Below are 12390 nucleotides of genomic sequence, written 5' to 3'. Positions count from 1 at the left end.
CCTCCCTCCCACCCCCCATCAACCCTCAGTTTGTTCTCAGTTTTTAACAGTCTCTTATGCTTTGGCTCTCTCCCACTCTAACCTCTTTTTTTTTTTTTTCCTTCCCCTCCCCCATGGGTTTCTGTTAAGTTTCTCAGGATCCACATAAGAGTGAAACCATATGGTATCTGTCTTTCTCTGTATGGCTTATTTCACTTAGCATCACACTCTCCAGTTCCATCCACGTTGCTACAAAAGGCCATATTTCATTCTTTCTCATTGCCACGTAGTATTCCATTGTGTATATAAACCACAATTTCTTTATCCATTCATCAGTTGATGGACATTTAGGCTCTTTCCACAATTTTGCTATTGTTGAGAGTGCTGCTATAAACATTGGGGTACAAGTGCCCCTATGCCTCAGTACTCCTGTATCCCTTGGATAAATTCCTAGCAGTGCTATTGCTGGGTCATAGAGTAGGTCTATTTTTAATTTTCTGAGGAACCTCCACACTGCTTTCCAGAGCGGCTGCACCAATCTGCATTCCCACCACCAGTGCAAGAGGGTTCCCATTTCTCCACATCCTCTCCAGCATCTAGAGTCTCCTGGTTTCTTCATTTTGGCCACTCTGACTGGCGTGAGGTGATATCTGAGTGTGGTTTTGATTTGTATTTCCCTGATAAGGAGCGACGTTGGACATCTTTTCATGTGCCTGTTGGCCATCCGGATGTCTTCTTTAGAGAAGTGTCTATTCATGTTTTCTGCCCATTTCTTCACTGGGTTATTTGTTTTTCGGGTGTGGAGTTTGGTGAGCTCTTTATAGATTTTGGATACTAGCCCTTTGTCCGATATGTCATTTGCAAATATCTTTTCCCATTCCGTTGGTTGCCTTTTAGTTTTGTTGGTTGTTTCCTTTGCTGTGCAGAAGCTTTTTATCTTCATAAGGTCCCAGTAATTCACTTTTGCTTTTAATTCCCTTGCCTTTGGGGATGTGCCGAGTAAGAGATTGCTACGGCTGAGGTCAGAGAGGTCTTTTCCTGCTTTCTCCTCTAAGGTTTTGATGGTTTCCTGTCTCACATTCAGGTCCTTTATCCATTTTGAGTTTATTTTTGTGAATGGTGTGAGAAAGTGGTCTAGTTTCAACCTTCTGCATGTTGCTGTCCAGTTCCCCCAGCACCATTTGTTGAAGAGACTGTCTTTTTTCCATTGGGTGTTCTTTCCTGCTTTGTCAAAGATGAGTTGGCCATACGTTTGTGGGTCTAGTTCTGGGGTTTCTATTCTATTCCATTGGTCTGTGTCTGTTTTTGTGCCAATACCATGCTGTCTTGATGATGACAGCTTTGTAGTAGAGGCTAAAGTCTGGGATTGTGATGCCTCCTGCTTTGGTCTTCTTCCTCAAAATTACTTTGGCTATTCGGGGCCTTTTGTGGTTCCATATGAATTTTAGGATGGCTTGTTCTAGTTTCGAGAAGAATGCTGGTGCAATTTTGATTGGGATTGCATTGAATGTGTAGATAGCTTTGGGTAGTATTGACATTTTGACAATATTTATTCTTCCAATCCATGAGCAGGGAATGTCTTTCCATTTTTTTATATCTTCTTCAATTACCTTCATAAGCCTTCTATAGTTTTCAGCATACAGATCTTTTACATCTTTGGTTAGGTTTATTCCTAGGTATTTTATGCTTCTTGGTGCAATTGTGAATGGGATCAGTTTCTTTATTTGTCTTTCTGTTGCTTCATTGTTAGTGTATAAGAATGCAACTGATTTCTGTACATTGATTTTGTATCCTGCAACTTTGCTGAATTCATGTATCAGTTCTAGCAGACTTTTGGTGGAGTCTATCGGATTTTCCATGTATAATATCATGTCATCTGCAAAAAGCGAAAGCTTGACTTCATCTTTGCCAATTTGGATGCCTTTGATTTCCTTTTGTTGTCTGATTGCTGATGCTAGAACGTCCAGCACTATGTTAAACAACAGCGGTGAGAGTGGGCATCCCTGTCGTGTTCCTGATCTCAGGGAAAAAGCTCTCAGTTTTTCCCCGTTGAGGATGATGTTAGCTGTGGGCTTTTCATAAATGGCTTTTATGATCTTTAAGTATGTTCCTTCTATCCCGACTTTCTCAAGGGTCTTTATTAAGAAAGGGTGCTGGATTTTGTCAAAGGCCTTTTCTGCATCGATTGACAGGATCATATGGTTCTTCTCTTTTTTTTTGTTAATGTGATGTATCACGTTGATGGATTTGCGAATGTTGAACCAGCCCTGCATCCCAGGAATGAATCCCACTTGATCATGGTGAATAATTCTTTTTATATGCTGTTGAATTCGATTTGCTAGTATCTTATTGAGAATTTTTGCATCCATATTCATCAGAGACATTGGCCTGTAGTTCTCTTTTTTTACTGGGTCTCTGTCTGGTTTAGGAATCAAAGTAATACTGGCTTCATAGAATGAGTCTGGAAGTTTTCCTTCCCTTTCTATTTCTTGGAATAGCTTGAGAAGGATAGGTATGATCTCTGCTTTAAACGTCTGGTAGAACTCCCCTGGGAAGCCATCTGGTCCTGGACTCTTATTTGTTGGGAGATTTTTGATAACCGATTCAATTTCTTCGCTGGTTATGGGTCTGTTCAAGCTTTCTATTTCCTCCTGATTGAGTTTTGGAAGCGTGTGGGTGTTTAGGAATTTGTCCATTTCTTCCAGGTTGTCCAATTTGTTGGCATATAATTTTTCATAGTATTCCCTGATAATTGTTTGTATCTCTGAGGGATTGGTTGTAATCATTCCATTTTCATTCATGATTTTATCTATTTGGGTCATCTCCCTTTTCTTTTTGAGAAGCCTGGCTAGAGGTTTGTCAATTTTGTTTATTCTCTCAAAAAACCAACTCCTGGTTTCGTTGATCTGCTCTACAGTTTTTTTAGATTGTATATTGTTTATTTCTGCTCTGATCTTTATTATTTCTCTTCTTCTGCTGGGTTTAGGCTGCCTTTGCTGTTCTGCTTCTATTTCCTTTAGGTGTGCTGTTAGATTTTGTATTTGGGATTTTTCTTGTTTCTTGAGATAGGCCTGGATTGCAATGTATTTTCCTCTCAGGACTGCCTTCGCTGCATCCCAAAGCGTTTGGATTGTTGTATTTTCATTTTCGTTTGTTTCCATATATTTTTAAATTTCTTCTCTAATTGCCTGGTTGACCCACTCATTCGTTAGTAGGGTGTTCTTTAACCTCCACGCTTTTGGAGGTTTTCCAGACTTTTTCCTGTGGTTGATTTCAAGCTTCATAGCATTGTGGTCTGAAAGTATGCATGGTATAATTTCAATTCTTGTAAACTTATGAAGGGCTGTTTTGTGACCCAGTATGTGATCTATCTTGGAGAATGTTCCATGTGCACTCGAGAAGAAAGTATATTCTGTTGCTTTGGGATGCAGAGTTCTAAATATATCTGTCAAGTCCATCTGATCCAATGTATCATTCAGGGCCCTTGTTTCTTTATTGACTGTGTGTCTAGATGATCTATCCATTTCTGTAAGTGGGGTGTTAAAGTCCCCTGCAATGACCACATTCTTATCAATAAGGTTGCTTATGTTTATGAGTAATTGTTTTATATATCTGGGGGCTCCGGTATTCGGCGCATAGACATTTATAATTGTTAGCTCTTCCTGATGGATAGACCCTGTAATTATTATATAATGCCCTTCTTCATCTCTTGTTACAGCCTTTAATTTAAAGTCTGGTTTGTCTGATATAAGTATGGCTACTCCAGCTTTCTTTTGGCTTCCAGGAGCATGATAAATAGTTCTCCATCCCCTCACTCTCAATCTAAAGGTGTCCTCAGATCTAAAATGAGTCTCTTGTAGACAGCAAATAGATGGGTCTTGTTTTTTTATCCATTCTGATGCCCTATGTCTTTTGGTTGGCGCATTTAATCCATTTACATTCAGTGTTATTATAGAAAGATACGGGTTTAGAGTCATTGTGATGTCTGTATGTTTTATGCTTGTAGTGATGTCTCTGGTACTTTGTCTCACAGGATCCCCCTTAGGATCTCTTGTAGGGCTGGTTTCGTGGTGACAAATTCCTTCAGTTTTTGTTTGTTTGGGAAGACCTTTATCTCTCCTTCTATTCTAAATGACAGACTTGCTGGATAAAGGATTCTCGGCTGCATATTTTTTCTGTTTAGCACACTGAAGATATCGTGCCAAGCCTTTCTGGCCTGCCAAGTTTCAAAGGAGAGATCAGTCACGAGTCTTATAGGTCTCCCTTTATATGTGAGGGCACGTTTATCCCTTGCTGCTTTCAGAATTTTCTCTTTATCCTTGTATTTTGCCAGTTTGACTATGATATGTCGTGCAGAAGATCGATTCAAGTTACGTCTGAAGGGAGTTCTCTGTGCCTCTTGGATTTCAATGCCTTTTTCCTTCCCCAGTTCAGGGAAGTTCTCAGCTATAATTTCTTCAAGTACCCCTTCAGCACCTTTCCCTCTCTCTTCCTCCTCTGGGATACCAATTATGCGTATATTATTTCTTTTTAGTGTATCACTCAGTTCTCTAATTTTTCCCTCATACTCCTGGATTTTTTTATCTCTCTTTCTCTCAGCTTCCTCTTTTTCCATAACTTTATCTTCTAATTCACCTATTCTCTCCTCTGCCTCTTCAATCCGAGCTGTCGTCGTTTCCATTTTGTTTTGCATTTCGTTTAAAGCGCTTTTCAGCTCCTCGTGACTGTTCCTTAGTCCCTTGATCTCTGTGGCAAGAGATTCTCTGCTGTCCTGTATACTGTTTTCAAGCCCAGCGATTAATTTTATGACTATTATTCTAAATTCACTTTCTGTTATATTATTTAAATCCTTTTTGATCAGTTCATTAGCTGTTGTTATTTCCTGGAGATTCTTCTGAGGGGAATTCTTCCGTTTGGTCATTTTGGATAGTCCCTGGAGTGGTGGGGACCTGCAGGGCACTTCCCCTGTGCTGTGGTGTATAACTCGAGTTGGTGGGTGGGGCCGCAGTCCGACCTGATGTCTGCCCCCAGCCCACTGCTGGGGCCACAGTCAGACTGGTGTGTGCCTTCTCTTCCCCTCTCCTAGGGGCGGGATTCACTGTGGGGTGGCGTGGCCCGTCTGGGCTACTTGCACACTGCCAGGCTTGTGGTGCTGGGGATCTGGCGTATTAGCTGGGGTGGGTAGGCAAGGTGCCCGGGGGCAGGAGGGGCAGGCTTAGCTCGCTTCTCCTTAGGTGATCCACTTCAGGAGGGGCCCTGTGGCAGCGGGAGGGAGTCAGATCTGCTGCCGGAGGTTTGGCTCCGCAGAAGCACAGAGTTGGAGTTTGCGCGGAGCGAGCAAGTTCCCTGGCAGTGAAAGGGCGGGCCTACGCCGGCTGACTCCATCTTGTTCTGTGTTCTCCACCTTGAGTGACTATGTCCCCGACATGACCCCTTTTCCGGGAAAATCACAGAAACCTCAGACCGCGCCTCCTCTCCTTGAGTAACCTCCCGCTCACCCGTTCAAACTTCCTGATCAAAACACGCCCAGCGACCTGCGTAACAGGACTCCGACCCTTCCCCAGCCAATCGGCCGAGGCCACGACCCTTCCTCAGCCAATCGGCTGAGGCCACAGCCATTACCTCACCAACTGCCCCTAGACCCCTATAAAACCTTTGTGCTTTTGAAACTCGCTCTCTCTCCCTGGTATCTCACCGCTGCGTCGGTGCAGGTAGGGGCTTGAGCTCGAGCTAGCTCGAATAAAGGTTCTTTTGCTTTTGCATCGGACTCGGCTCCCTAGTGGTCTTTGGGGATCACGAATTCTGGGCATAACATTTGGGGGCTCGTCCGGGATCCCCAAGACCCCTGAGGGACCCCCGACCCGGAGAGCCTGGCTGGCCACAGTTAGTGTCTGTCTGTTTGTTCTGTCTTTTCTGTGTGAGCTCACTTCTGGAATTCTGGTAGTGCCCGACGCGGTCTAAGTGGACGCACTGGAGGACCACGGGCCGGGAGTTTCGGAAGACGTTCCGATTCTCCCTTCTGGAGGGACGTGGAATCCCCTCAAAGGTCTGAGATGAGGCGGGTCGCTCCCGCTGGTCGGCGTGAGGCCGTCGTCTTTGGAGGGACGTGGAATCCCCTCATCGGTTTTGGAGGGACGTGGAATCCCCTCATCGGTTTTGGAGGGACGTGGAATCCCCTCAAATGTCTAAGCTAGCTTTCAGTTTTGCTTCCATGGAGTTGGAAGATTTTCTAGGGGCCCTGTGTTTGTCTGTTTTTGTGTTTCTCTGTTTTGTTCTGTGGACTTACTGGACGGACGTTATGGGACAGACTCAGACTACTCCTCTAAGTATTATGATTGATCACTTTAAGGATGTGAGGGGAAGAGCTAACAACCTCAGTGTGGAAGTCCGAAAGGGTCGGTGGCAGTTTTTTTGTTCTAGCGAGTGGCCAACTTTCAATGTCGGATGGCCACCAGAGGGGACCTTCGACCTCCCTACCATCCACCGAGTCAGAAGTATCATCTCTCAGCCTAAGACGGGCCATCTTGATCACCTCCCTTACATTATCACTTGGCAGGACCTTGTAGAAGACCCACCCTCTTGGCTTAAGCCCTTCCTAGCCCCGCTCCCTCCGGAGCCAAAACCCATTCTTGCTTTGCAGGGGACAAAGAAGAAGAAAAGTCTTATCCAGCCTTCAGCACCCCTCTACCCTGTCTTACAGGGGGGTACTGAAGAAGAATTAATTTTTCCTCCCTCGTATAACCCCTCTAGGATGCTGGAAGAACACCATCCTCCCCCTCCGGGGGAGGCAGACGCTGTTCCGAGAGTGGGAGGCGGAAACGCTCCAGTGGGAAGCCCGCCCTTCACCAGACAAAGGGCTCAGAGGGAGCAATCCGCCTCCGCCGCTGACTCCACTATTCTGCCCCTGCGAGCCACCGGACCCCCAGACGCGGAGGGGAACCAGCCCCATCACTACTGGCCTTTCGCCACTAGTGACCTCTACAATTGGAAAGCTCAGAATCCTAAGTTTTCCGAGAAACCAGCAGGGCTTATTGATTTATTAGACTCTGTTCTTTTTACCCATCAGCCCACGTGGGACGATTGCCAGCAGCTTTTGCAGGTCCTGTTCACGACTGAAGAAAGAGAAAGAATCCTCAATGGGGCCCGAAAACTAGTTCCGGGCACAGACGGGAATCCCACCACCAACCAGGCTCAGATAGATGCCTCCTTCCCCTTAACTCGGCCCCAGTGGGATTTCAACACGGCAGAAGGTAAGGAGAGGCTCCGGGTCTACCGCCAGACTCTAATGGGGGGTCTCCGAATGGCTGCTAGAAAGCCAACCAATTTGGCCAAGGTAGGAAATGTACAACAGGGAAAAGATGAATCTCCGGCTGCCTTTTTAGAACGGATCATGGAGGCATTCCGTACCTATACCCCCATGGATCCAGAGTCTCCGGAAAGCAAGGCAGCTGTTATCATGGCCTTTGTAAACCAAGCGGCCATAGACATTAGGAGAAAATTACAGAAAATAGATAGACTAGGAGAAAAAAGTCTGCAGGACTTACTGGTGGTAGCCGAAAAGGTATATAATAACCGGGAGCTTCCTGAGGACAAGCAGGCTCGCGCCATGGCGGCTGCCAGCAGTAAGCAGACTCGAGACCTGGCCAGAATACTACTAGCTACCACTGCTGACTCCCCTGAGGAACGAGACCGCCGTCTCCGGCAGCTGGCAGATGACGCAAGAAAAGGTAAAAGAACCACCAAGGGGGGAGAGCAGAGGCTGCAGAAGGATCAGTGCGCATACTGCAAGGAGATAGGGCATTGGGCCCGAGATTGTCTGAAAAGGGCCGGCGGGAAAGGAAGCAAGACTGATCGAGTAAAAGTCCTAGAGCTAGATGAACTAAGTGATTAGGGGAGTTGGGGTTCGGACCCTCTCCCCGAACCCAGGGTAACTCTTAAAGTGGAGGGGACCCCTGTTGACCTCCTTGTCGACACCGGAGCACAACATTCGGTCCTCCGCACCCCACAAGGAAAACTAGCCAGCAAGAAGTCCTGGGTACAAGGGGCAACTGGTATGAGCCAGTATTCATGGACTACCCGAAGAACAGTAGATTTGGGAACGGGCCGGGTATCCCACTCCTTTATGGTAATACCAGAATGCCCCTACCCGCTGTTAGGACGGGACTTACTGACCAAGATTGGAGCTCAGATAGCTTTCAGACAAGGGGGGCCTCAGGTCACCGATGGCAAGGGCCACCCCATCCAGGTACTGACCATGAAACTGGAGGATGAATACCTCCTCCACCAGGAGGCGCTCCCGAGAGAGGATAATATAGACAGATGGCTACAAGAATTCCCCTCGGTTTGGGCAGAGACTGGGGGGGGGATGGGACTAGCCGCTCATAGGACCCCAGTCCTGGTAGAGCTCAAGCCAGGAGAGAGTCCAGTAAGGATCAAACAATACCCCATGTCTCAGGAGGCCCGGAAGGGGATCCAGCCACACATCCGGAGACTACGAAGCCTAGGGGTACTAGTTCCTTGCCAGTCTGCCTGGAACACCCCCTTACTGCCGGTCAAAAAGCCTCACACAAATGACTACCGACCGGTACAAGACCTCCGGGAAGTAAATAAGAGGGTCGCGGACATACACCCAACTGTTCCCAACCCATATACTCTCTTGAGCTCCTTGGCGCCCTCCAGGGTCTGGTATACTGTACTAGATTTAAAGGACGCCTTCTTCGGTCTGCCGCTGGCACCCCAGAGCCAACCCCTGTTCGCCTTCGAGTGGCATGATCCGGAGGAGGGCTACAGTGGGCAACTCACCTGGACACGGCTACCTCAGGGATTCAAAAATTCACCCACCATCTTCGACGAGGCACTACACGAGGACCTGGGTGAGTACAGAAGGGAGCACCCTGGCCTCACCCTCCTACAGTACGTAGATGACATCCTGATTGCTGCCGACATGGCCAAAGACTGTGAGTGAGGGACCCAGGACCTGCTGGCTACCCTGGGGGCTTTAGGGTACCGGGCATCCGCGAAGAAGGCTCAGATATGCAGGGAGAGGGTAAGTTACCTGGGATATATCCTGGAGGGCGGACAGCGGCGGTTATCAGATGCCAGAAAAGAAACTGTCCTAAAGATCCCTACTCCCACCTCCCGAAGAGAAGTGAGGGAATTCCTAGGATCAGCCGGCTACTGCCGCCTCTGGGTTCCAGGTTTTGCTGAGATCGCCAGGCCCCTATATGAAGCTACCAAAGAGGGGAAAACATTTAAATGGACTGAAAAAGAAGAAATTGCCTTTAATCAGTTAAAAAAGGCCCTCCTAAGTGCCCCAGCCCTGGGCCTACCAGACATTACGAAACCCTTCCACCTCTTTGTAGACGAACATAAGGGAATAGCAAAAGGGGTTCTAACTCAAGCCTTAGGCCCCTGGAACCGCCCAGTGGCTTACCTGTCTAAGAAACTAGACCCAGTGGCTGCCGGCTGGCCGCCATGCCTAAGAATTATTGCGGCGACAGCACTCCTAGTCAAGGATGCAGACAAACTGACCCTAGGACAGGAGATCTGGATCACGACCCCACACGCCATTGAAGGGGTCCTGAAACAGCCTCCTGATAGATGGATGAGCAATACACGTATGACTCATTACCAGAGCCTCCTACTCAACCCTCCACGGGTGCGGTTCCACCCCAGTGCAGCCCTCAATCCTGCAACCCTGCTGCCCAACCCTGACCTAGGTGCTCCACTACCTGACTGTGCGGGAATCCTGGAACAAGTACATGGATTCCGGATGGACCTGACCGACCAGCCCCTCCCCGATGCCGAGGCTACTTGGTTCACTGATGGCAGCAGCTTTGTGCGAGACGGACACAGGTATGCGGGTGCAGCGGTGGTCACCGAAATGGACACCGTATGGGTGGAGGCTCTACCCTCCGGAACGTCAGCCCAGGGAGCGGAGCTCATAGCCCTCACCAAGGCGCTGATGCTGGGAGCTGGAAAACGGCTTAACATCTACACAGACAGCCGTTATGCATTTGCCACAGCTCATATTCATGGGGCAATTTATCAGGAGAGGGGGTTACTGACGGCAGAAGGACGGACTATAAAAAATAAGCAGGAGATACTTAACCTGCTTATGGCCTTATGGCTTCCTGCCAAGCTAGCCATTATCCACTGCCAAGGGCACCAAAAAGCTGATAACCCAGTAGCTAGAGGTAATCAAAAGGCTGACCAGGCAGCCAAGGCAGTAGCCCTTACTCCAGTCCCCACCATGACCATACAACTACCGGACCCGGGAGACCCAGTTTTACCAGACCAGCCCAAATACTCCCAGGAGGAGTTACAGCGGATCAAGAAACTCCCCATGGCCCAGGAGATAAAGGGATGGTGGTATACACCTAACAAGGAGCTCGTGCTGCCAGACCGGCTCGGAGTCTCCATATTAGAGCACATGCATCGGTCTACTCACATGGGGGCCCGAAAATTAAAAGACTTAATCCGACATGCCGGAATCAAGATTCACCAACAGGACACCAAAATAGAGCAAGTTGTATCTGCCTGCAAGACCTGCCAACTCACCAATGCGAGAGCCACATCAAATAAAAAAGGAACCAGGCTCAGAGGCACCAAACCGGGAGCCCAATGGGAAGTCGACTTCACTGAAGTCAAACCAGGAAAGTATGGTTATAAATATCTTTTAGTATTTACAGACACCTTCTCTGGCTGGGTGGAGGCATACCCAACCAAGCATGAAACGGCTCAGACGGTGGCTAAGAAACTACTAGAAGACATCTTACCCAGGTATGGTTTTCCTGCCATGGTAGGATCAGACAATGGACCAGCTTTTATCTCTCAGGTAACACAGGCAGTAGCCAAGGCGGTGGGGGCAAACTGGAAATTACATTGTGCTTATAGGCCCCAGAGCTCAGGACAGGTAGAAAGAATGAATAGAACCCTAAAAGAGACCCTTACCAAATTAACCATGGAGACTGGCGGGGACTGGGTGACTCTCCTACCGTACGCCCTTTACTGGGTTAGAAACACTCCTTACACTCTGGGTTTTACTCTCTACAAGATCATGTTTGGCAGGCCACCCCCTGTTATTCCCAGCCTTTGAGCTGAACTTCTTGCAGAGTTTAAAGATCAAGAACTTTTTCTTTCCTTGAGAGGGCTCCAGAGGGCGCACGAGGACATTTGGCCGCGCCTCCATGCCATCTACGAGGCTGGCCCGACCCCGACACCTCATCAGTACAAGCCGGGAGACTGGGTCTATGTCAAGAGGCACCACCGAGAGACTCTCGAGCCGCGCTGGAAGGGACCCTACATTGTAGTACTGACAACCCCCACCGCTCTCAAAGTAGACGGCATCGCTACCTGGGTCCATCACACCCACATTCGGCCAGCGGACCCCTCCTCGATCCGGAAGGACTTCGTCACGCGATGGGCCATCAGTCGGGACCAACACAACCCGCTCAAGCTCAAGCTACAGCGCATTCGACCCACCTAATATTGGTAACTCTGTTAACTCTGCTTGTCGTTGCTCATGCTGCCGGGAGTCCCCACGTCCCCCAAAACATCACCTGGCAGATCATAGATACCAGCTCAGGGACAATACTTAATTAGACCTCCCAGAGCCACCCCAGGGACACATGCTTCCCAGAACTTAGCGTAAACCTCCAAACTCTGTTCCCCTTGTCACCATAAATGCAGCCGGTCCCATGATTGGGTCCGTAAGTTACATGACAAGGGGGGAATGAAAGGGCGGGCCTACGCCGGCTGACTCCATCTTGTTCTGTGTTCTCCACCTTGAGTGACTATGTCCCCGACATGACCCCTTTTCCGGGAAAATCACAGAAACCTCAGACCGCGCCTCCTCTCCTTGAGTAACCTCCCGCTCACCCGTTCAAACTTCCTGATCAAAACACGCCCAGCGACCTGCGTAACAGGACTCCGACCCTTCCCCAGCCAATCGGCCGAGGCCACGACCCTTCCCCAGCCAATCGGCTGAGGCCACAGCCATTACCTCACCAACTGCCCCTAGACCCCTATAAAACCTTTGTGCTTTTGAAACTCGCTCTCTCTCCCTGGTATCTCACCGCTGCGTCGGTGCAGGTAGGGGCTTGAGCTCGAGCTAGCTCGAATAAAGGTTCTTTTGCTTTTGCATCGGACTCGGCTCCCTAGTGGTCTTTGGGGATCACGAATTCTGGGCATAACAGCAGGAACTGGTTTTCTTTGGGATTTTGGCTGGGGGATGGGCCGGGGAGATGGCGCTGGCGAGCGCCTTTGTTCCCTGCCAAGCTGAGCTCTGCCTTCCGGGGGCTCAGCAGCTCTCCCTCCCTTTGTCCTCCAGCCTTCCCGCTTTCCGAGCAGAGCTGTTAACTTATGACCTCCCAGAAGTTAAGTCGCGCTTGCTGTCGGAACACAGTCCGT

The 12390-nt window shown here is 48.7% G+C and overlaps 1 protein-coding gene across 1 annotated transcript; it reads left to right on the top strand.

The window, feature by feature from the left end:
* Positions 1-5338: 5338 nt before the first annotated feature.
* Positions 5339-12178, top strand: LOC125935780 (uncharacterized). The gene is given in 1 exon segment (XM_049649714.1): positions 5339-12178. A coding segment is annotated over 1 exon segment (5307 nt). The 5' UTR covers positions 5339-6160; the 3' UTR covers positions 11468-12178.
* Positions 12179-12390: the final 212 nt, after the last annotated feature.

Source organism: Panthera uncia, assembly GCF_023721935.1.
Source record: "Panthera uncia isolate 11264 chromosome A1 unlocalized genomic scaffold, Puncia_PCG_1.0 HiC_scaffold_17, whole genome shotgun sequence".
Classification (NCBI taxonomy): Eukaryota; Metazoa; Chordata; class Mammalia; order Carnivora; family Felidae; genus Panthera; species Panthera uncia.
This window is presented reverse-complemented; position numbering and strand designations above follow the sequence as displayed.